This window comes from Polyodon spathula, chromosome 39 (genome assembly GCF_017654505.1).
Source record: "Polyodon spathula isolate WHYD16114869_AA chromosome 39, ASM1765450v1, whole genome shotgun sequence".
Lineage (NCBI taxonomy): Eukaryota > Metazoa > Chordata > Actinopteri > Acipenseriformes > Polyodontidae > Polyodon > Polyodon spathula.
The window spans coordinates 2,031,864-2,058,224 of record NC_054572.1 but is presented as its reverse complement, the minus strand read 5'-3'; the positions used below and the strand labels follow the sequence as shown (position 1 = coordinate 2,058,224).

Sequence of the window (26,361 nt, the reverse complement as noted above, 5' to 3'; positions counted from 1 at the left end):
TGCTCTGGAACAGGCTAATCACTGCAGCTTTTGGGACATCAGCTTGCATGTGTGAACACAGCAGTTTAATAAATATTATTATTAATCAACATAATCAATCACCCTGCCTCTACTGACTAAACATACAAGACTGTAGTAATACTTAGACCGAATACTGAAGATGCCGAGAAAGACTTTAATTACTATTTTTAAAGATTATTTTTAATTTAGCACTATTACATAGTTATGCATGATAAAATAAGATTTACTGTGGTAGTCTTAATCTAAATTAAAACGATGTAATGTACAGTAATTACAGTGGCTTGACATTTCTCCCTACACCCCCTCTGCTCCTCCACCACTGGCAGATTAGCTGTACCTCCCTCTGCTCCCCCTTTTCCAGAACCCGCTCCTTTTCTCCCTTGCCCCTCGGTAGTGGAACGACCTGCCCATGGATATTAGGACTGCTGAGTCCCTGACCCCCTTCCAGCACCTCCTCAAGACACACCTGCTCAGACAGCATCTGCAAACCTCTCAATACTGGACTATATGGTACCCAACTGTACCAGTACTTGCATCAGCTTGTACTTGCACTAAACTGCTCCATACCTCGCCGTATTCTACTACTGCTCTTAATTATAACTATTTCCTGAATCTTGTATTTGACTCTTATAGGTATCTGTATTCAAGTTTTTTTGTAATTGCTTTTACTTGAAATCATTCTCTTCCATTCATCGTACTTACTGGACTTGTATAAGCAAATATTATTAATAGAAGTGTAACTGCTCTCAGTCGAACCCACTCTGACATGCAATTATTTTTTGCTACTAATTTTATTGTACTTTACAACTGCTCTTATCTGTAATATGATACTCTGAAATGTAATACTTTACACTGTGATATTTTGTAACAATTGTAAGTCGCCGTGAATAATGTCGTCTAAGAAATAAATAACAACAACAACAACACAGCCGGTAAAATAAAGTGAAGAGATCTTAATAAATGAACAAGAGAACGAAGCTGCACTGCAATCAGCTGCACTATCTTCTGTTTATTTAAACAGGGTGTGTCACATATCATTTGTTATTGATACAATGAGGGCAGAAAGTACATTAAAGAAATCTAATAAAAGCTACTGAATAGTGTAATAAGCCCTGGCGGTCTCCATGAACCCTCTCAAATAAAGCCCTTTGTGCTGCCCGTGTTGTGCCCATTTCATTTCCCAGCGTTTTATTCGCTGCCAGAAGCAGGGTTCTTTGTTGCACCCAGCCCCACCTTTTTAATTGTGTTTCATTAATGAACCTGAGGCTTTCATTATCTCACTTGTGCATAAAGAAGGAATTGTGTTAATTGTGTTGAACTGGCTCTGGTGCTTGATTACAAAGTATCACACCAGGCAAGGCTTACATGCATCTCTCTAATAACCATTCCCCTGCCCTGCATGCCACTCTTATTAAAAAACAAGAGAGAGCCTGGCACAGACTGAGCCCTGGGCTAGTGGGCCGTGCCATTTTTAACAGGCATTCTCTTTGTAAATAAAGCGAGCAAGTGAGGGATGGTTTTTAATAGCATCTGTTTTTAGGCACCCCTCTATCAATAATACACTTACCAGCAACACTAACGAGGACAAAGGAGAAATACTGGCGGGTGGTGATAAAAGAAAACTAAAACAATACCGCATGAGACTGTAGAGGCACAGCATTGGAGTATTATTAACATTTTACAGAGTGACATGCTGTTGCAACACTCATACGCCACTGACAAATAATACACGTTACACAGGTTGAAGCGTAAACACACCCCAGTCCAGCTACAAATCCAACTGCAACCATCGTCAGAGGAAACCGCTGAAAACATTATACAGGTATAGTATTAAATACTAGGCATTTCCTTATCTTATTTCTCTGTATGGCTTTATAGTGAAGTTTTAACATGTTTACTGAGTTTAAGAATGCAATGTTAACACATAAGTTCTGTCTCTTCCAAGTTGTATCGTCTGTGGTCAATAAAGTGAATAAAAACAGCTGTTGTCTCTGATTTTATTTTAATACAGAGTTTTTGTACAGTGGTTCAAAGTAACATTGCAGTTAAAACAGAAGCCTCTTTTTGAATGCCTATCCCATTACCATTAAAGATTGTCCAGCATTTATCGAGATTACTCACGACTTCGAGGTAATGGTGCATTTTACCCCCTGAAAATACATTTTACTCTCTCAGTGTTAATTGGAGGGTAATTTACTCCCAGACCCAAAACTTATCTGGAGCGCTGCTTACAGTCCAGTGTACAGGTGGAGAGAGGACACGTTCGAGTGCCCCCTGGAGGCCACAAGGGTGCTTTAAACTTTTAAAAAGACACCAAGATGTGCTGACTGAAACAGAAAATGCTAAAGTGAATCTAAACAAGGATGTATTAGTTCAGATAACTGTAATATTATTATTAGTAGTATTATCAGCTGGTTCCTGGGATGAAGGTGTTAATAAGAAATTGAAGCAAGGTGTCTAAATCGGGAACAGGAACACAGGGATGAAATTAAGACTCCCATTCAATAGCAGTTGGAGCCAGTCCAGGCTTTTCTACTGCCAAGAGCTTAATTTGGAAACTATTTCAACCCCCAGTAAAACCTGGAGCGGATCCAGCAGAGATGCACTAGGAGTCGTGTTACCTCCAGCGGTAAAATAACTGCAGCCATTTACAAGAGTTATTTTCTAATACTCTTTCAAGGGCTATAGAATTGAACACGAGTGTTAAAGGGTGGGATATATTTCCATCTAAAGGACTTGCCTGTATAAGAATGTTCTCAGGATTCCAGAATACTGTGACAATGCCAGTGCTCTGTAGTTATAACTAGAGCCAACACTGCAGTAAATACAATCACACAGTCTTCTAATTAGTAGAACAATATATATATATATATATATATATATATATATATATATATATATATATATATATATATATATATATATATAAATGGCTATATTTAGTGTTTCTTGTTGACATTTCCATACGATTTGCTTGATTATTTTCTCTCTCTCTCTCAAAACTCAGCTGATCTTATCCACAAGCTTTTTCTATTTGAATGCCTTTCATTTTTTTTTAAATCATGCTACAGTTTGACCCACACTTCATGTTCCAAGCAGATCCTGGCTTTAATTAACTGAATAAAACCATTCCCTTTGAATAAAAAAAAAAAAAAAACGTGGAGCGTGACAAAAAATGTTAATTACAACACCGGCTGCATGTCTGCTATACGGATTCCCTAGAGAAGCAGTTTCTTAAAGGAGATCACACAGGGCACCAAACTGTTCACTCTATAGTCTTTTACTCTTTGACTACAGATCTTAGCAGGCTGGACTGGAGAATGGAGTTTTCTGATTGGATGTTCAAGATTGCATCAAACCATTTACTTTATCCTGGAAAACCCCAGGTTGCTAATGCTCCAGTGCTGTGCAATGCTACAGCTACATTATAGGCTGATACAATCAACCCCCTCTGTCTGACATTGAAAACGACTTTCAAATCGACATGTTAGTCACTCAGCCTGCGAGGATTCTTTCAGTACTTCTGCAGTTAACACCCTTCTACCTCCTCCATTACCTGCTGTGCTCTGATCTGAGGCTGATCTGTGGGCTTGTGGAGGAATGAACAGCAATGCAGCTGCAAGACGATCACATGCATATTTCTTCATATAAATGACGACTGCATCAACCAGATACCGTGCAAAGAAACCGACGTGGAAATGGCATCTAAAAAAAATTCACTGTCTAACTGGTACCCGCTGCAAGGCATAGCATGCAGGATCCTAGCAAGTACTGTATTAGATTCCTGGGTATAAAATATAAATACAGCAAAACAATGGGTCTACAGTCCTGTCTTTCATCTATTGGAATAACAGTGTTATTCAATATGGGGCTGTCTTGCAGTTCGCGTGGGATTTTTTCTTCTCAAACCATGTAGATTAATAACATGAGAGTGGGGCTGACAGAAAGCACTACCAGGGTGAAACATACAAGCAGGATTGGGCTTTGCATCGTAATGCATTCAACCTGTCAAGTCAGAGCCAATTAACCGGGCCTTTCCTTTTAACCCTTTCATATACAGTATTTAGTCAGCCCGCTCCAGGCCAGTGACAGATAGAGAGTCCTCTTTAAATATTCAACACGCTTGCCTCTTAGGCTGCGGAAATGCATTTCTCATCAGTCGCACGCCATGTTGGCGAGCACGACGGAACAGCGCAGGGATAGTATATTGAGAGCAGTGCCGTGCAGTCGGCACTGGAACAGAGATTAAACCCGGGCTCGCCGTTTGCTTTTTATAGTAACTGCCATGCAGGAAGGTGCAACGGAGGATTTACCTGCCCTGACAAACGCAGCCTGTCCAGTTTCCAATGTTGTAATTCAGCCATTTCAACTGTCATATTTTATGGGGGGGGGGCATGCCATTCTAAACAATGCATTCATAAACTGGATTAAAAATAATGAAGAAATCAACAAGTACTTTGTCAGGACTGTATTTCAGCTTATTCAAAATGAAAGCCTTACCACAAAGACATTCTATTTTTGTATATAAGCAGCATATTTTTCTTTTGCCGATCGGCCTTAGGTGAGATTTCATCTTGCCCTCCCCGGGGTAGCCATCCCAGCCCTGTGAAACCCCCACAGTTCCCAACCCTGTGAAACCCCCACGGCGACTGACCTGCGCAGCAGCAGCTTGGGATGGTTCTTGCTCTCCAGGTTCTTGTCGATGAGGTCGCTCAGCAGGTGCTTGAGCACGTCCGTGGCGTACTCCAGCTTGCCCTGCAGCGCGGTCATGATGAGGGACGCCACGTTGCCGCGGTCGCGCATGGAGAAGCTCCGCTGCAGCTCCAGGGTGCGGATGAAGGTCAGCAGGAAGACCTTGTTGTTGATGAGCTGGCCGAACATCTTGAGGGCTTTCTCCACACTCATCTGACCGTTACCTGGGACCTGCAATGTTACACATTATATATCAGAGGGGTGTATATTAAGCATGTAAAAAGGAATCTAAAAACCCCTTCGGTGTAATTTTAATGCAAAACAGGTATTGGGTAAGGAATGAAGTTGAAGATAATATGCAAATATCTGACTTCACAGTCTGGGGAAAAAGGGGGCCAAACCCTGAATTCCTGCCCTATTATCCATCCCTTCATACGTCAATGTGGTGTGTGGTTGCTATGGATACCAATACAGGTCTCCAAACAGGGACTACGTGACATTATAGAACAGGTTGTGATACATCCCTGGTTGTTTTGAAGATCATTATGGTCACTGAAGGAATGGGACTGGGGGAAGGGGGGTGCCCCTCACCTCGAGCTCGCGCAGCACCGGGTGGTCTTCAATGCCTGGGAAGAGAACCCTCATGGCGTAGGTGCGATACTCCAGGTGCGGGATGCCGGCTCGGTCCAGGTCACTGGTCAGCTCGTTGATGTCTGTCTGCAGCTCTGCAAAGGCTGAGGGAAGAAGGAGAAACAGGCAGGTTAGGATAAATCTACAAGAAATCAACAAGACCAACATTTTAGCTTAGTGTCTTCTAGAGCGCACCAATTAAGAAGTGTACATGGTACTACTTTTATATTAGTTAAGGAGGGAGATTATTTATTTGTAATGCCCTGTGAATACCCACAGGAGGTGCTATTTCCCCACAGTTATTTACTGCCCTTTTCTTATCCTTCTTGTAATGTTTTCATTTGCCACTGGCTTGAAAAAAAAAAAAAAAAACTCCCTGCAGTAACTACAAACTAATCAGGTAAGCTGATTACAGGACCAGAAACAAATTATCTTTGAAAACCCTACGTTGGCAGAAGATTATTTCTGGATTTCTGTAAAATCTTTGCCGCAAGCCGACACCGTGCCTGGTAAGAATGCAATACATATTTTAAGGTATTATTATTACAGTTGACACTGATTTTTTTTTTTTTTTTTTTTTGGTTCAGAGAGCTGGGAACAGGATTCTTGAACTGCCAGGCAGCACTAGCAGAGTCATCAGGGATCTGTCTCCCCACGTAAACATTGATGGGTTGCCATGGAAACCACACCCGGGCCTATCAAAATGAGCTGCTTTAAAGTCTTGGAAGAAAGACTGCGGCTGACACTGGAATATGAATTACAGTGGCTGATATATATATATATATATGGATTTTATATATACCCAGAAGTAGTAACATCACAGTCTCTGCTGCGTTCTTGTGTTTCTGCTATTTAGGTGTTTTCTTAGACTGCTAATTTAAGTTTGACCTAAGACTACTCATACAAATAAATGCCCATAATGAACACAAATGCAAACATAACGGTGTGGCTTTTGTTATACAGTAAGTGGCAGACGAGACCACACGCTCGCACACCTTCAACATTAAGAGTCAAGTGAGTGCTTATCCAGTAACCAGTTTAACGCATCCCGTACCTTCCTTGCACTCCAAGGCCACGCGGGACTCCAGGTTGTCCATCTGCATCTGCAGCCGCTTCAGTGTGAGGTCGTTCTCGCGGGACTTGCGCTTGTAGGCGATGAGGACGATGATGACGATGATGAGGAGCAGGCCGCCGCCGGCCGCGATGCTCACAATGGCGGGGAGGGTCAGCAGGCTGTCCGAGAGCACGTGGACCGAGCCGGGAGAGAACCTGAGACCACCCACGTGGACCTGCCAAAACAACCAGCACCCACTGCCGTCAACCACAGTGACTGCACTCGCTCACTTTCTGATTGGGTAGGAGACATCATTGAGAAACAGACCCACAGAGAGAGTTACAGACCAGGGCCAGGCTTGGATACAGATAGTCAGACAACCAGGGCAACTCACCATGACTTTGTGCTGCCCGGTGAGGTTGGGAGGCTCGCACAACAGCTGTGTCTCCGAGATGGTGACGGAGCAGGGCGTCTCTCCGATCAGCACAGTGTAGTTCAGCTTGGCGCCTCCAGAGGCCGGGGGCAGCAGGTTCCGTCCCTGGAGAAAGGACACACAGACAGAGGACGGCTTTAGTACTGCTGAAGCCCTCACTCAATCACCCCCTTGTATTTCTGGACTCCCAGATGATACAGGCTGTAAATTCCACCTCACCAGCTGTTCAAACAAAAATAAACAAAACAACATTATGTTTCTACTAACGGGCTCCAATGTGCATCTCGCTGCTTTTGACTGGTTTTTACAACTGCAGATGATTTCTCCTTTTCGAAGATGTTTGCAGCAGCCCCATGCGTTTTTAAAGCTCGGAAGGTACCTTGAGGATGATGGGGGAGCCCGGTTTCTGCTCCAGGATGCCCGAGGTGCTGAGAGGCTCAAAGGTGGGGTTGGGGTAGTAGATGAAGTTGGTGTTGTTGTAGAGCAGCAGGGACTGCACGTTGTTGAAGATGAAGCCGAACTCGTCCGCACGCTCCACTGCATCCAACCCGGGCCGGTACTCCAGGGTGAGGGGCGGGGCCAGGCATGACATGGTGGTCGCGTTCAGCACTTTACATACCTGGGGAGGGGACGGGAGGGGAGGGGAGGGGTGCAGCACACACAGGGATTTATAAGAGATTTACACAGGGGGTCTTTAATACAGGCTTGATTTCACGTGTAGGTCAGACAGAGTTGACTGGCACAAAATCAACATAACCATTGAAATGCATGATGTTTTAATGATTTGCACGGATCCTGGAAGCAGCTTGATCCAGGGGGCTTTATTTGTATTGCCAGTGTATTGGTTTTATGAGTAATACTGACTTTCTGACTTTGCAAATTCTTTACTGTGGTCTCCAGGGAGTCTCCACAACATAATTTTTTTTTTAAATTTGGTTTTTGCAATCTTTAATAAAAAAATAAAAATAAAAAAAACCCTAACAATCACTGCAGCAAACACAACGGCTGTTTACAAAAGCACAGGATCAGCCAGCAGATAGACCCCCCCCCCCCCAGTTATAAATGCACTTTTGTGCCAGTCTATCCTCCTGTTACCTTTCAGAAACAGCTACGTGTTGAACAATGTGCAGATCAATTGTGGGGCTGCCAGACATACAGAAACCAGTAACATTCAGCCCCATGCCTAATTGCTGAGCTGTATGCAGTTGCAGTTACTTTAAAAAGGAAGCCAATGGGAGTTGTTAAGCAGCCTCTTAAGATATTCCTTTCATACAAACTGTAAAACAAGCATGAAGAACAAACAAAACCAAGCAGCAGAGAATGCATTTTTTTCCCTTTGGTTACATGTTTCTTTGTATTGTCGTATACATGCTGCCTTATTGCTTAGTAACGATAGCTTGAATGGAACAACCCACCAAAACAACACATTTGTTTACTGCCAGAAATGAATGCCATTCGTTCTGCACATGTTTAGCAAATGCTACACTTCTGTGTGCCACTTCATGTGATTCAAAATCCATCTGTTATCTTTCTTTTGTTTTTACTGTTCAAGCAAAAAAAATGAGAGCATGCAGTGTTTAGATCGCTCTGTTTTTTAATAAACAGAACCCAATGCTGCCTTCAAGCCTGATGAAAACAATTTAATTCTGGTTAAACAAACAGACTTAAACCTTGGCCAGAACTCTGCTAACTTGGCTTCCTATTCTAGAGACCCCCTGAAGTACCACAGTCCGGCCCTGACCATTAAATTAAGGATGTCAAATAGAAACAGTACACTTAGTAGCTCAAGATGTTCCTGAGCAGTGCTGTAATGATTTTCTGATTTAGAAATAAAACCTCCTACAAGTACAAGGCGCAATGTCCCCGAGGTATTCCAAACAGGGCAGTAATATCCGTGTAAAAATGAAATCGATATTCTGACGGAGAGCTGGTGGTCTAAAGTGCAGGAAGTTACAGTTTTGTTCCCCTTTTAGATTTTTAGATTAAAATTGGAGCTAAAGAATTCTAGAAGCTCCTCTCCCCCTTCCTCCCTGCATGGGCAGGAGAGAAGAGACAAAGGCAAGCCAATCATTTTGAATTATTTACACTGCCCAAGACAACAGGAGCGTGGAAGCAACCTCTTCGTTCAAGCATCCGTTCTGTAATAAACCTGTTCACGGATGCTCCACAGAGCGCACGTTTCATTACGTTCATTTAAAGAAATTCCATTCCAACATGTCAGGATAAACGCTTCTTCAAATGTATGTGCAGCAGTGAGTGTGCAGCTGCTACAATGCATTCTTTAATTATTAAACACCATACCCCCCCAGAGAGACGTCCTGTAAATTTCAACGTATGTGTATATTAAAATAAATAAATCACCCTCAATAGTATACTTTATCCTTTTTCTTATTTATACCTATCTATATGTGACTTATAAAAACATATGGGTTTGGTTCTTGTTCAGTAAGTTTTGCACTACAATGTCTTAAGAAGCCTCAAGCCTCACTGTGCTGTAAAGCTATATGACAGATAGTTTAAGTGAATCGCCTAGTACCTGACCCCAGTATTAGTACGGTAGGGTTGCTGCACAGCATTCGTTCGAACTGGAAAACAGAAAGCATGAGGGAGCTCTAATAGATGCTTACAAACAGGGAGGAGAGAGCTGTTCAAAAAGAAGACAATGCATTCGAAATGGGAAGCTAGCGAAATTCTGCGCAAGAGATGGCGGTAAGGAAACGGAATATAAAAACGGATAAGATCTTGTCTGGAGATACACCTTGGTGTTTGTAAGTTCTGGTGTGGCTTTTCATCCTTCTGTACCATCTGTTACTCCCCGGAGGGGCTATGGTGGGTGTTGTGGGTTTAGATTTTTTAAAAAATTTGTAACAACTAAATTCTCACAGTATAAAAAAAAAAAAAAAAAACTGAGGAGAGCAGATGCTAGATTTGGCTTCTGGGACTGAAAGTTAATTTCTGCCTTATTTACTGCAAATTTAGCAGCCTCGGTTTATGTTAATCATTTAATCCAAATTTAGAGTAAGCAAAATACTTCAAAAATACATCAAAGCCTTCGAACACTGGATGAAAAACTGTGAATAACAAGAAAATAAATAACTGGCGGCGAGCGACAAGCAGCAAGTAGTAGCGTCGACCAATCAAGGCTCTTTTGAGTGGTATTCATTAGCATGGTCTATGTGCTCTGGTACAAGAAAACATTTGATTGTACTGCATTAAATAGACTGCTTGTTACATGACAGGACACAACTCTTGAGCTCTCAATAATAGTCTTCCTAGATGACATTTTAAGGTTGACAGCGAGACAAATAATTAGATTTTTTTTTTAACCCAACACTACTGACACTAGATGACAACCCCCCCTCCCCCCCCAACCGAACCTTCCTCTAATTAAAAACAAGCACAAACTCAAATCTCCTCGAAGCATCCCAGGGAACTTTACAACAACACCATCAAAAAATAAGCCAACGCCAACAGATATGTTTTTAAAACTGGTTTAAAAGTTTGAACTGTGCCAATATTCCTAATGTGATTGAGTTCCAGAGGCAGAGAGCAGAAAACCTAAAGGCCCTCACCCCCCCGAGTACAGCTGACTTCTAGGAGCTCCCACGAGGCCAGCATTTGCTCATATCGTGTACGACTACATAAGACCATATGAAAATCCTAAGCCAAGAAGAGCCTATAAGTGTAATCGATCCCCTGACAGGGAGCCAATGCAGTGATTCAAGTACTGGAGTAATGTGCTGTGAATGACGTGTGCGAGTCAGCACTTTGGCTGCAGCATTGTGAAGCCGATGCAGTTTAATAAAACAGGAAGGTTTTATTTGTTAATGATTGACGCAGGGGGAGCACAGAGACACTGAAAAAGCAGGGGACCAAGGATTGAGCCTCGTGGAAGTCGCGTCATCAGTTTAAGAAGAGTGCTGACCCAGAGAGACGAACAGGCGTCCAATCTAACAGGGAGGAGGGAAACCATTCCAAAGCAAGACCTGGAATTCCAGCAGAATTCCGAAATCTCTCCAATAAGATCTGTGGTCCACGGTGTCAAAAGAAACAGAAAGATCAAGCAACACTAACACAGAGAACAGTCCAGTATCAGCCAACCGAAGAAGGTCATTACAGACCCTCAATAAGGCTGTCTCCGCGTCACAGCGAGAACCACACTGAAGTTTTTCCAATTGCCCATTTCTTTTTCCACCAACTTCGCAAGAAAAGGAATAGCAGAAACAGGCCTATGATTTGCAAGATCGTGCGGGGAAAGTGGTTTCTCATATCTGCCAGGGTTAGAGTAAGGGGGACTTTTCCAGATGTCAGAGGAGTTAACAATATGAGTTACAATTGGACCTAAAACAGAGAGACATCCCTTCATAAACCAGGGAGGCCAAGGATCTAAACTACAGGTCTTAAGATGTAGTTTCATTATCACAGCCTTAAGTTCTACCTCAGTTATCACAGTACATTCCCCCAACCTAGCCCTGATATTACAGAGGGTAACTGGGTCCTACACTCCAATTTTATCAGTTGAAGTAAAAATTGCTCACAAATATCTGTTTGCTCTCCACGCACTGGTGTAGTTGTTTTAGGGTTTAAGAGTTTATCAACAATATTTAACAGTGCTGCTGGCTGATCTTTACTGGTGGAAATAACATTAGAAAAATACGACAACTCAGCAGTACTCAAGGCCATTAGATATTGCCCAGATGCACGTTAAACGAACGGAAGGTTAGACAGCTATTTCAGTAGTTTGTAGCTTTAAGGTTATATCTGCAGTGCATGTTGCAAATAGAGAGTTGCCACCTCTGAAGCACAAAACAAACTTTAAATTATCTTTAGACATCCTATATCCAGCCAAAAGGAATCATTGAGAATATTACTAATATAGTATTGACAACCAATTAATATCGTGAGTCTGTTTTAGTAATATATTATCCTGATTTATCTGACTCAGAATCAGTTTTATGGCAATGGCATTTGGTGTCCCGGGAAGGCATATGAATCCCGAGACTCCTTCCTCAAAACCGGGACGATGCAGGGAAAACGGGGACAGGTGGCAACCCTAAACGTTAGCTTTTGTTATTGAAGAGAACAGCGAACAAGTAAATCTACACCTGAATCTGCCCCAGGAGAATTTCTCTCTTTTATTATTATTGTTATTTTTTCAAACAGATCTGAAACATGGCTCATTTACTTTATTAAAAGCAGTCCTTCCCCCTCAAGACAAAACGCCAAATCCAATCAGCATAGATTTCCATTCCTCTCAGCTCTTACTGTTTTATTCCTTTTAATGCTGACGATGGCTTTTGACTAAAGTTAATCTTCCATTAAAACCCATTAAGGAATTTTCTGAATTCCATTAAACCCACCTGAGTGGTTTTTAATACAGATGAAGAAAAAAAAAAAAGATATCGTCTCTCTCTTAACATGTTTATTTATTCAATGCAACATTCTAATTGAGGCGATGGAATTAACTTTTTTTTTTTAGCACCACTGCTGTCTGTGACCTGTTTTCCACGGTAAAGACGACTTGCTCTTCCATCTTGCGCAGGTTCCTATTGCCCGATCAAGTCCAGCACTGTACCAGCTTGTCTCCACAGTGGTAAGACATTTAGACAAAGCAGTTCTGACATTCTGGGGCTGCAGCCGACTGACAGCATTGAGGAGAACGTTTCAACAGAGGCCAGCTTTCGGGTCAAGCGAGCACTTTATCTCTCTACTGTTCAGTTTTTTTTCCCCATCAATTCGCTTCATATCTGACATTTCTATAACTCCACGGATTTAATGGAAGCCATCCCTTTCTGGAGGTCTTTCTCTGTGACTCTGCAGTTAGGTGTGGGAGTGCATTTCAATGTTTAGACTGTGGTCTTATGCTAGTTGGACTGAACATTCTACCAATTTTAACAGTACACTAAAAACAATTTTATTTTTTTTTACATTGCAATAAAGCAGCATCGACATGTCACAATGGGTATTATGATGTCACGGGCGTGATGAGGTCATAAAGGGGCTTTTGTTGCACTAAATAAAAGAGCAAGGATGAAAACCTCTGGAAACTGTCAGCCTACTCACATTGTCAGACTCGTGGCCGTTGTATTTCACTCTGATCCGGGGCTCCTGAATCACATCCAGGTTAGTCCCTGTGATAGTCAGGGGAGTGTGGCCGCTGTGAAAGAACATGAACAACTATTAGAGTGACACTGGGCTTGTGTTAAACAGAAGAAATGATAGCTAATATACAGACCACGCGGACACATCAGTAATCTCTCTATGCACACACATGATCTCTACGCATCCAAACAGAGCGGTTACTAATGAACGAAAGAATGATTAGCAAAGCAAGTAACTTTTCAAAGTTTTGATTGTAATAGACCCACCTCACCCCTTTTCTGGATCAGTAGCCTTTTGCAGCATGTCTGATTCTCTTACATTAATTCACCCAAGAAAACAAAAACTGGGGAGGGATTAAAGCCATCTTTTGTTGCGCAGCTTGACCTCAGTGATGACGCTGGCCCTCGCAGGGGCTTGTGTTTGCATTACAATGTGATTCCGTGACAGCTCCTCCATGTGTTGAATCGTCCCTGTCTAAAGCAGTGAAGTGGAGCCGGTAATCTCGCAGGAAGCAGACAGCTCTGCCTTGCCCTGTACTGTACAGTCAGACATGAATGCCTCCAGCGCACACACCTGTTCCTCTCTCTGCCTGGAAGTTAAATGAAGTGAGGAGTTGAAGGGCAGGTAAAGGGGAGCTCGTAGCTGCTGGTGTTGAGTGACAGCATCAGCACACCGAGCTCTGATATGAGTAAGGGGATTAACTGCACATCACTGGCCAGTCCGAATTTCACTGCAGAGTCTCTTGCTGTAATGAGTGCCATTATCTTGTCATGCTGATATTCATTTTGGGAAGCTGGTTCTTCTGAGCACAATAATATTTATTTAAAGATATATAAGGAGGATGGTTTCAGAGGCTGGTTTTCTTTTTTGTGTAACTTAACACTGCTGTGTGCCTTGGGTTGCTTCAAATGACATTCACTATGTAGATTTATATTGCATTATACTGGGACAGAGTTTCGCTCCAGTACAAATTTTGAAACATTTTTTTAACCTGTATTTAAGAATAGTTTATTTCAATGTTTCAGACAATACAGTTGGACACGAGCTAGAGCTTCTGGAATATATTTTATTTATTACAAACCAATTCTGTGCTGTAGAGAGCAATGCCCCCCCTCTAATGACGAGTAGACCCCTCTCACCTGGCGATGCTCCACTCGGGTTCGATTCGCTGCACGGTGGGGTCCTCGATGTACTCGAACTGCAGGCTTTCCTCCACCTGGGCACGATCCACACTGACTCTGATCCGGGCCAGGCCAACTCCAGTGGGCGAGGGCGCGGAGTAGCAGACGATCTCTGTCATAGTGCGCCTGCAAGGGAGGTGGCAGTTTAACACAGTAACAAAGCAAGACAGCGAGCTATGTGCAGTGTCACATGTGAACCCTGGACTCAGAGGCGTCTTAATCAATCAGCCGCTCCACCTTGCCTCTGGAGTTATTTTTTCCAGATTTTCTTGGGGGTGGTCTAATTCCTATCGCCAGTCTGTCCACACATTTCTGTTACTTTTAACAGGCTGGTGTGCTCTACCGCTATTTTTTTTTAAGTGACCTTTGCTGAGCATTCGTTCGGCTGATTCCCCACTGAACTTCAAAAGAGCTGGCACAGCAGCGCTGCCCCCTGGCAGAATTAATCGTGCCGTGCCCAGGCCAGCGGAAACAGTCACACTGAAACCACTGGCAACCTTACAACAGCTAAACCTGGGTGGCGCTGTGGAAATATCCTTTCAGTCCTCTGCTTTGAAGTTAACTAGTTCACACTAGAGCCTTGCTACCCAACCCGAGTCTGACGGGACCGACAGTAAGTGTCGGGTTCGGGTTGGGGTCGGGTTAGGGTTATCAGTGTTTGCCGCGAGTATTTGTTTCTTGCTCTGTGTGCAAGTGCTTCCTAAAACCCACTTCCTGCTGTACGCTTTTTTGAAAAACCACTCGCCATGCACCATAGGTTCTTTGAGAAATTACCTCTCTTAACATCATATCACAAACATGCTTACTCGTTTTGCGCAGCGTGTCAAATTCTGCATGGCCGGGCTTTACTAAGTAACCACAGGATATAATTAAACTTCCAACGCAACCAACAACCAATAATCATCTCGGCTGATAAACTGACATTTCGTGCAGCCTGTCAAAGGCTGCGTGGGCGGTCTTAACGGGATAGGGTTCAGTTGCAAAACACCAACGTCATCAAATTTTAACCGTCTGTCATACAAATGCACACACACACACAAAAACACCAAGTGCAATGTCTAATTAACAGCTCTCATCAGTCGACAATTCATGCCTTTTTTAGATAATGACACAAACTGTCATTCTCTCCCTCTCTCTACCCTGAAAGGGTACAAAAACTACGATATTCTTGTATTCAGCGATAATAAAAGTCCATCATGTGGTTTTTGTAAAATATTACTGAAACATGACAGCAGAAAGACGGGGAATTCATCTCTGCAGCGGCAGACTGAAAAGTGATGTATTCATCCTGTAGCTGTTTTAAAAGCCACAGCTGTGGTGTAATATTTGTTAATTTAGAGTTTTGAGATGATATAGGCTTGTCCAAAATGAGCATGCGAATTTGCAAGAGCATCTTCATGTGTGGCTATTTATGGTAACAAAGTTTTGAAGAAGCTTGCTGTTGTCTTCTTTTAAATCAATACTCTACACTGACGGTATTTGGTTTCAATAGCGTATGTTTGGAATATATTTGTGGAGTCGGGTCGGATCGGGCTGGGTCGGGCATGCAAATATTTCAAAGGGCTCGGGTCGGGTTCGAATTTGTTTGATTGGGTCGGGTTCGGATCGGGTTTTAAATTTAGGCCCGAGTAGACCTCTAGTTCATACAATAAACAGAGGGGGTCGGGGTACAGAGCTAAATCTTTATTTGCATTGAATAGCACCTCTAATGCAGTAATTCAAATCAAAAAGCTCCAGCACATTCTCTGCTTTTGACCTCCCCTTCCCCAGCTGAAAGACTGTTCAAAATCAGTTCAAGTGTAGTGTCTAAAGCACTTGATACTGCACTAGCCAAGAAAGCACAGATTTAAACAGCTGCAGCTTCCACAGTTTCAAGGCAGGCCATGGTGCGCACTGCACTGTCGTGGCATTCAGTGTGCTGTGCACTGCAGCCACGTTCTGTCCCTCTCTCTGCCTATTATCCGCAATTATCCTGCCCGCAATCAGGCAATTAGCTGCAGTCTTTATGATTAGCCCATCACAGCAAATCTGCCCACAATTCCCCCCCCACCCCCCCCCCCCCCCCCCCCCTAATCCCCTGGTCAGACAGGATTTCGAAATAGAACACTGTAATTAGCTGGTATCTCATTAAAGCAGTTTCATCTAAATCAACCTCTCTGCATTACAGCAGGAATTCAGTGGCTCATCTTTAAATAGAAAAGGCCAAACACGCTTTCTGGCTATGGCATTCTGCTGATGCTGCTGCATGGGTGTTTTGAAGACTATTTTATTAATAGTCTAGAAGGAATGATACATTGGGTGCTGGTGCATTAGTGGAAAATCTGGCGTTCTCAACCTGGCTATACAGAGGTATCTCTAACACTCGCTAACTATGTATACAGGGAGAGAAACTTGCAGTTAGGTAGATATTGTTAAGGTGTGTCTGTCTTACCCGTAGAACTCGCATGTCTGATTTCCGAAGAAGACAGACACGCTGCTCCCAGCTCCCAGGTTTTGCCCCATTATGGTCACCTTCGTCCCCCCAGACTCCGGTCCCCGACTGGGAGACAAGGCTTCCACAGTTGGTTCCTGAAAACAAAGCAGGACTTAAAATCTAAAGCTATAGCATCGTCTAAAATAGTCACAGATCTGAGACACAGCAATGCATAGCAGTTTGATCCAGTCCTGCTTTCAATAGGAAGTTCAAGATGCCCTGAGCTTGTTATCTACACATAGTGGCTAATCCAGCTCGGAATGGGTCAGACTGCTATGCAGTAGGAGTCTTATTTCCATCCCTACATAATCAGATATTTGAGGTTTGTTTGGTGAAACCATAGTTGTTTTACTTTAAAAAGACATTGAACTCAAAAGTCGAGTCTTTGGTTTTTGGAAGGATGTGTAATTAAAGATTACATACAATACAACACCATGCAATTAAAAGAGTAAACCCAAATGCACTGTAATTACTGCTTATTTTATGGCACAGCAGTGCTGTAGGGTAATCTCACAGCACAGTGAAAAGTATGACCATCACATAGAGTGGTGGCGTGCATCGATGGCTGGCAGGCAGTAATTATAACAATTCAGCTGATTCAGCTGTCAAGGGGGGCAGGGTTAAAAGAATGTTTGTGGGCACCTGTATGTGCTCCGAAACTAAAATCACATGTATAATTACAACCACTAATTATTTTTGCATAAACTGCCCTTTATCTCCAGGGATGGCACAGCCTCACCGCCCATCTGCAATGTCCACAGTGTTTTCAGTCCAGTGGATAAGTGATAGCAGGTAATGGAAGAATGCAAGACATAGCCAGCAAGGGACACTGTGTCTCTGATAGTGATGCTTCTCCTCACAGAATAGTTTATTTTAGTGTGGGGTTACCTGCACAGAACCATCATGTTTTCTGTTTGTCCTACACTGTATTTTTAAACCTAGCTGTACAGGGTTTTGAGACGTGATACTGTCAATTTGCTTTGCAACATTTCCACATTAGAGTAGCCGTAACTCTAAATGTTTGGTATCGCTAATGTCGGCATTCAAAGATCTGTTTCGCTTTTTGGGGATTAAAAAAGCATGCGTCTATCTCTGAAAGAAACTAAAGGCATCTGAGAGATTCCAGGATGGAAAATATTTCCTACTATAAATAGGTCAGGTCAGCAACACTCACCACGAACGTATAGAGCTGCGTGGATTTGGTCTTCAGTTCTGGTTTGCACTCCCCAATGCAAAACTCAACTGGTCCGGGTGGCATCTGTGGCCGGGCCGGCTCCATCTCACACACGATCCTGCAAGAGACAGAAGAGCGGGGTCACTGTGGGCTCAGGAGCAGCGCTAGGTTCTCAAGGCTACAGGGCAAGGTGTGACATCATGAGGTGAACAGCAGTGATAAGTAAATCCAGTACATTAATGGATACATTTACCTGAAAGCATGAGTCACTGAAGTGTGTGGGCTAACCTGCACATAACTCTGAGAATATGCATGTTCAGACACAAAAAAACTAAAAAAAAAAAAACATTTCCTACACAGGTCGTACACAAAGAAAGGCACTCACGCAGCGACTGAATGAGCTTTTGAGGTTGACAAACATCACTGTTGCACCGACGCACTGGTGGGCATTAGGGGGCTACATTTGAAAGGGTAACCACGGTGTCCTGTTGGCATAGATACAGTAAGATATCACGGCGTTACAATACATTAACGATAAGCCCAAACCGACCTGCCCGAGGGAGAAATAAGAGTGTATCAGATAAGTCACCAGATGGCCTGATCAAATATCACCAAATCATCAGGTGGAAAGATCAATTATTCTAACATAAAAACGACAGCTATTGATCGCTCCTAACAGAGAGTAATAAACTGGGTAAGCAATCATCAACCCGATTAGCAGGAGCCGTGCTTATTATTGGTCTTATTAAGTGCACTTCTGAATCACAAGTAGGGAGTGTTCCACTCTAAGCGTGGACCTTGCAGTCCGGTAACGTACTCAATTGTCACCACCTGTCCCCACCTATGTGACGATTACAGTGCGTGACACAAGGAGGTGTTATGTACTGTAGGAATGCAGTTTTTATTATGGCTAATCATTTATTTGAATAAAATATGTCCAAAACATTCCCAGCTCACTGTGGCTAAAAAACCCTTTAAGAAGCAGTTGGAGATTATTTATCTAGCGCATAACTAAACATTAGAATTCCATTTTAGGAAGATATTTGCAAAGTTTTGCCTATAATTAGGGCTTCTGATTTTCAGTTTTAAACCCAACAAAAAAATGAAATTGGTGGATAGCCAATAAACACCGGAAAAACTGTGGAAATGGTTAATCAATTCACATTGACTTTACCCTTTTCCCACTAAAAAATAAAACCTACTACAAAAATAATAAGAAATACATTTGCCAGTGCAGCTGGGCAATGTCCCACCATCCTGACTTGTATCTATCATTGATTCATTCTGAATATTTTAAACCCACCCCAACTACTGAGTGACAGCACATTCCCACATTTCGATTAGAGACTCCACTTGCAAGATTTAAAATGAGATTACAATCAAGAATGGAGGCTTGTTAGCGGGATTTAAAACTGTGTTACAGTTAAGATACGAAGGATTTAAAAGAGAGAGTGGCAAAATGTACAAAAATGCCTCCACACAAAAACCCCAGGAGAATGTGCCCGTGACCAGAGGGATTTCATTGTGCAAGACAGCGAAGGAAAGAAGGTACAACTTAAGTGTGCAAGTACTGTCGAGTAACTATACATATTTTGACAGAAAAAAAAGCTCTAGCATTTTGTAAAGTAAACAAAAACACAAATTTCACACATTACATAAAAAACAAAAGCAATTAAAAACAATTTACATAAAACTTGAAAATAGCTAAAAATAAGCACCGAAAAATACAATTAATAAAACCTGAAAAACACAAGCCCTAGTTATAATGCACCTACTGTACCATTTCATTCTGCTGACCTGCAGTTATAATATAGTAATGCAATGTATTTATCCAGTGGAGCTAAAAGCACAATTCTACACGGTGTACTGCACTGTATATCTGAAATCAAGCCACGACACACTTAACTGGGGTGGTTTGGGTCAACGTGACCCTACAGGGATCTATAACCTGCCCTTGCATTAAGAACCCTCCTCCAGAAGTGAAAACAATAGGGTGTGTGACACTCAAAACACATTAACATTGAAAACTGTTTTCCATTTAGCTGCACACCTGACTCTCCACGGCTGTTTTCTACTTTTCCCCTGACATTTTCTTTTTTTTTTGCAGCAAAACAAATGAATTCACTCCTACTTGGATTAAACTGCTGTCAGAGCCAATGCGCGACTAACATATTTTCCCCTACAGCCAGTGGCACGCAGCGCATTTCAATTAGAAAGGTTCCACATAAACCCATATTGCATGAAGGAGAGCTGCTCACGGCAACACAGGGCCGGCTCCTATACAGAGGGGATTGGGTAATACAAAGTAAATGCATGATGAAACAAATAAAGTGATTTAATATTAACAATGTAAACCAGCTGCCAGGGTTGCTAAACACTTGAAACACCATTTTATTAGAAGCTTGGAAGAAGCAAGCTTAAAAAGGTCAAATACAGACCATGCAATACTTATACTGTTCCCTATACATTATTGCATATTAAAATCCACATTAAAAACACCGATCTACTAAAGATGTCATTGACCAAGCAGGTAAGACAGAGTTACTGTGAGTGCCGAGTTGGTTTGTGTGGAGCAGTATTGTCTTTCTAAGCTCATTCTCTCTTTCAACCCCACACTGGACTATTCAATAGACTACAATGCAAGTCATTAAATTCACACCAAACTCGCTATACTGCACATAAGTGGGCCTCAATCAGCAGCAGATCTCAATAGCACCACTTTGAAGAGGTAGTGGCTGAAGGTGATGAATTTCAGACTTCAGACAGTGGACCACCATCACAAAGTGCTCTACAAGATATGAGACTAAGGTGTGTGAACTATGCATCAGCTGCAGAGCCACTTACAACAATGTCTCACCTGAAAGCTGGTTTTATGGCAATACATTCACAGCTGCTTAGACAGGAGTCCGTCTTGATTACAACATGCTTTAAGGACTTGCAGAAACAACAAACGCCAGGGTCCCACTTCAAGTCTCTGCTCATTAAAGTATGAAGATGCGTGGGATGGGTCTGCAAATGACTTTCAGTAGGAAGCCTCAATGTTCATTCACACATGCTGGTTATTAGATTTAAAATACTCGCGCTTGATTAGGTCCAGTGCTTACCCACAGAGCTCCGTGGCAATTCAAATGAAATTGGATCTCTCAGCCCGGTAACCCTTAGTTCACATTAAAGCAATAGGAACGCTCATAAAGAAAATAGACAGTGGTGATTGAGTACTCCAAGACATGCAGCCGACACCAGCATTTTAAAAAAGGACCAGAAAACAAATGATTATGTTTCTTTGCAATTTTGCCTGGCGTGAACTCTAGCGTGCTCTAAGGCTCTGTCTGGCAATTCAGTTGCACAGCAAGAAAGCAAAATTGCATTTTAACTTAATTGTTTTCAGTGCTTATTAGAATATAACAAAGGAAAACATCTGTTACTGTATATTTATCACATGATATAATAGAAACTCGGACTGTGTTTGCATGCAGCTTTGAAACACAGTGTTGCTTGACAAAATCTACATCAATCACCAACCTGCTGAACCAACACTGGCCATGTTTCATTACAATGAGAAATCTAGCTCTGATAAAAAGTTCAGAAAGCACAGTTGGCCTTCTTTGGCTTTCTGTTTGCCAGGCGAGTTTATTGTTTTGTACAATAGATAAAGTAAAAACTAATTTAAAAAAATTAAAAATAAAATAGATTTTTACATTTGAAGCATGTAAGGTGACAATCAAATAGGTGTGAATTGGCAATTATAAATATTCTCATGCAATACAGAACTCCTTTTGATAGTCTGACTCACAGTGAATATTATTTTTATCCTGTTGGAACTTGGCAACACCTACTCCCGGACCTCACTGACATGCAAAATAATTGTTGCCTCTGGGCTTGCAAATGCAAATGCAATAATAGGTGCACAAGGAATATTGATTTCACATCTATAGATCTCCTCTGTTCCCTTCTGGCTCAGAAAACAAGCAATGCATCCGGACAACAGATGGGATGTGATTTTAGGCAAAGTCTATATCCCAGTCCATTCAGATCCAGCCATCATATTAATTTAACCGCAATAAGAGATTCGGCCAGTAGTAACGAGGGTCAATATTGTCTGGCAGTGCCGAGTGTGACTTATACTTCTTACTCAAACTCATTTTGCATATTTACGTTCTGTGAATGAAACAGCACTTCATTATGGTGAAGTGTCATCTTGTTTTATATTTCCCTGCAGCTTCCAGGCTTGGTTTTATCAGAGTCCAGCTCATGTTTTGTTCCCAAACAATTCAAAAGCTGAAAAAAAACTGCTGACAGATGTTGAGAGTGCAGCTGACCCTGTCCACTGAAACCTCTTTTCTAAACTTACTCCCTTCGGAAAAAAGAAAAAAAAGCAAAGAGTTTCACTTGTTTTAATTAGCCCAAGCTGAGGCTGCTGTGCTAGATAGTCATGTTGACACTTCCGACGGGAGCTAGGTATTTTATACAGCTAATCAGGGAATTCATTTGTTATGAAACCATTTACATACACCAGCCTTCCGAGCCTGGAACGCAAGCCTCTCAGCATGCTTCTGCCTTTAAAACAATACCCCTGCTCTTTTATTTAACTGCACCTGTAAGACGCTGAGTGGCTTTGTTAGTTTGTGTATCCCAAATTAAAAAGTGTATTAAATTAAGCAAATAGAAGTAGTAGCACACTAATACTGCATTGAGAAGTGAGGTCATTGCAATTACAGCTGCGGTCTAACATCTGCAATTAAAACACCTGTACAGTGCTGCTGCATAACAGCTGGCTCTATTACATTTTCAAGCTGCAGTTTAATGCAGTTTTTTTTCTTCTGCGCTTCACTTCAGTTCAACTCCTGACCTGTTCCAATTAGGAATGCTCTTTGTTTCCACTCAGAAAACAAACAAATCAGAGTGATTAGCAACTCTAGTCCTGAATTCTAGTTGCACCTAAAAAGGCAAACATGTTCACCAATTAGTGAAAAAAATAAGAAACAGCTTTCATTTTGGGGGGGGGGGGGGGGGGGGGGGGTGTCTCTGGTTCAGTTATAGAGAGCCTTTCTACTGTGTATGTGTCATCATTTATGCATGTTAGAAATATAAACGATCGCATACACTACATGCAAGAAGGTTAGTGTGCTCAAATAGACAGATGTGTCTTTCAAAGCAATCCCAGCACCACACACCCACACACACACAGCACTGCACGGACTGAATCCCTCTCTAGGGGAGAGCGTCACGGTCAGGTTCAGATCACTGATTCTACAGGATCCCTTACACTGAGCATTGCAGAGCGAGGTGCGCCCCTTGGTCCCCAATGGAGTTTGTACATCCACCTTGACACTGCCTAGGCTGACCAGAGTTCCAAAACTCAGAACCATTTCTTTGACTGCACCTTTCTTTTCCAATTCGTGACCATGTATAACCACATGTACTGCTATTTTTAGCCTCATTTTGCATACTTTTAATTTAGTACAGTAAATGAAAGAATATTATTCTGGAAGCATGATTGGCGATTGTTTAATTGCTGTTGCAGACCGTTGATGGGAAAAGGGGTGTCTGTTGAAACCAGGACACCTGGCCCCCGTACCACTGCCTGGTATTTCTGCTGTATCGGGCTCATCCCTGGGACTCTGCCTCGAGGCAACTTAACATTGTACTAGTTTTTGGGAGTGCAATGCAGTACCGGGCACTGATGGAGTGGATAGGGAAGCGATAGCAGGTCAGAACAAAAGCGTTCCTTCAGAACACTTCTAACAGTGCTGAACGCATGATCAAAGACAGTATTTCTTTTCACCCAGAAATGAACTTTACATTAGAATAACCCGAAGATAAAATGCTCACACTAGTCACACAGTTTCAGCATTTTCAAATGGCAAAGCAGTGGGTATATAAAAGTGGTCTGCATTTTTGTAGGTATAATTTTTTAACTAAACCTATTCGCATCACCCTGTAGAATTAACTCATTTTGCTTCATAAAGTCGAATGAAGTCTGCTGAATAATGTTACGTTAATATATTGAATTACATATCGCTTTGTAGTTTTCCATACACTTAATGAAAAACTGACAAAAACAGAAAAATGTGACATTTCCAAATCTAACATGAAATGCTGTACTACTATCATGGCTTCCGATAGACTTTTGCGATGTCATTTTGTAGTTTCTTTGATTACATGATGTTAAATTATGTTCATATTTTTTTTTTTATTATATCTCAATCCTAAAATTCTAGGTGATATTCAGCAATGGCCAAAATTCTAGGTGAAAATGTTTGGCTACCACCATACAGGTCTGCTGTGTTGAAAGAGTTTATCAGGAGCCAGACTAATAAATATTACTACTAGTAACAGGTAACTCACTGTTCTGCAATGATGTATCCGTCCTGTAGGGGGCTGCACCGCACGCCGGCCACCTGCACGTTGTGGATGATCTCGGAGAAGTCCAGGCCCAGGTTGACTCCGTGGATCGTGACACGTGTCCCTCCTTCGGGAGGACCGGCCACCGGGGTCACCTGGACAGAGAGAGACAGACAGCGTCACTCTCCAACTCAGAATTCACTACACCATAGGGCAAAGCTGGGAACACAGCATTGATTACGGCTTCATGTACAGTATGGCTTTATTTGAGGATGTATTGAGCTGGCAAGGTCTACTGAGATGTCCTCATGGAGGTCTTTCCCACCCACTTGTCTGAGAATGTATTGACCAGCACTGAGATAGAGATACAGTAGATATAGTCACTGACACAGCACCCCTATTCTTAATACAAAGTGACCTCAAGATCTTTCACATCCACACGGTAGACAGAACCCTGGTTTCAACACCCAGTTACAGGACAGCACCTCTCCCAGTGCTCCCTGCCACTGAGGCCGCTGGAGCATCATATAACCAGCTTTAGCACCATTGCTGAAAAACAATGCAAACGCTGGCAGTTATTCTGACCACCTCAAACAGAATGACATTTTCGTGTTTGCTTCCTGGAATAGCTACAGAGCTCGTACTGCATGCCTGCTGTCGGTACCATAACTAGGGTTTCAATCCAGTTGTACCGTATGTCGGTGTACTACAGAAAGCAGTATTATCTAAATCACAACGCCATCACTGGCTTCTGCAAGCATTCTTAACAGCCTCCTGCAGTTTCTAAACCTACTCCCACACACAATATATCTAACAGGGATTAAATTGCCACCTTCTAATAAAACACAATACGGGTACACAGCGTGACTTTGGCTACTGCTTTACACGCTTTACAAATCATGAGAACCTCCATGGCAATCCTCCATGTCACCATGCTCCCTATGAGTGTGTATTGCATTTGTGTATTTATGTTACTCTGTGCGTGTAATGTAGATGCCAATGTACAGAATCCAGGCTTTGTTTCATTAAATACTTACATCAAAAAATAAAATACTGTGCTGTACTGCACCAGACATCAATCCCTGTTTATCGGTCTGTCATTCAAATAACTATTCTATAATGTAAAAATAAAGACTGTTTAATTTCCCTACGCTGCCTCTGTGCCTAACGGCAGTGCCACATTGTAACCTAGATTTAGTGGACATTAATTGCTTACTGCGTCGAGTAACTCCCATTGCTGAGCCCAAGGGCCAGAATAAATGTTTCAGTACTGCTCGAGAATGGAAGAGATAGTTAAACTGTAGAGGAAAGATGCCAGGTTAAAATATCTGTGGTGTCACAAGAAATAAACAGGCACCCCTCAACACATAGTAGCTACAATGGAGGGAGTGTGCATTGTGATCTGTGTGCATTGGCACTCACACAAAGTCAGGTGCATATTCTTTGCTGTAACAGAAGTGACTCAGATGCAAGACTGCTGCTTCCAAGTGTTTTCCAATCCAGACGATCGAAGTCTCTTGCATTCTAACGCACGATGGTCTTTGTTCTAAAAGACTTGGGGCTTCTTTGACAAACATGTGCAGTGGTCAATACGATTGTGGTCTACCTCTTTTTTTTCTCAGATTCTGGGCATGCAATGTAATCCTTTTCGCTGTAGGTGAAACACTTCCACGAGAAGTATCATTCTGCCTGCCACAGCGGCTTACCACTGATGGGTAGCTGTTTGCAAAAGTTCTAACCCCACTGCATTTACAATATCAGGAAGAGGGTGGATTGGGTTACCTGAAATGATCCCACAGGTAACGGCTGACCTACGTATTTAACCTTACACTGCATCAGAGAATTTGGGAAGTATTTGCTACTCCTAATATTACTGCTGCGCTACAAAATAAAATGATTTGCATTACGCTTCAGAGACCTTCCCAAATCCAGGGCAGCTGAGAGATACTTCCGTATCCAAGACCTGTACACAAATTACAGCTGTTGCTCAAAGGCGATGCTGGTGAACACTCTGAAGCAATCAGAGGCGATAATCATGAAGGAATTATAATGATACAGTGTTTATTAAACAAGGATGGAATTTTTCTGCCTATAATCTTTAATGGCTGTTTCAGTTACTCTCCCTGATAACAGTAATGCTGAGAGGTAGTGAGCTGCAGCAGGAGACCCAATGATGCTCCCATTTCCCTCCTAAGCACCCTGCATGTTAACTTTGGGAAGGTGCAGCCCTGCCTGAGGTTCATACACAAATTGATT

The 26,361-nt window shown here is 42.3% G+C and overlaps 1 protein-coding gene across 1 annotated transcript in view; it reads right to left on the bottom strand.

Moving 5' to 3' along the window:
• The window catches only part of LOC121304735 (plexin-A2-like), a 146,854-nt gene that overhangs the window by 16,188 nt on the left and 104,305 nt on the right, over nt 1–26,361 (bottom strand). The window contains exons 13-22 of the mRNA XM_041236103.1: nt 24,109–24,260; nt 17,761–17,878; nt 16,545–16,681; nt 14,072–14,239; nt 12,894–12,987; nt 7,210–7,449; nt 6,792–6,935; nt 6,398–6,632; nt 5,305–5,447; nt 4,676–4,944 (exon numbers count right to left, since the gene is read on the bottom strand). Coding sequence (XP_041092037.1) covers nt 4,676–4,944; nt 5,305–5,447; nt 6,398–6,632; nt 6,792–6,935; nt 7,210–7,449; nt 12,894–12,987; nt 14,072–14,239; nt 16,545–16,681; nt 17,761–17,878; nt 24,109–24,260 — 1,700 coding nt within the window. The remainder of the gene's footprint in view (nt 1–4,675; nt 4,945–5,304; nt 5,448–6,397; nt 6,633–6,791; nt 6,936–7,209; nt 7,450–12,893; nt 12,988–14,071; nt 14,240–16,544; nt 16,682–17,760; nt 17,879–24,108; nt 24,261–26,361) is intronic.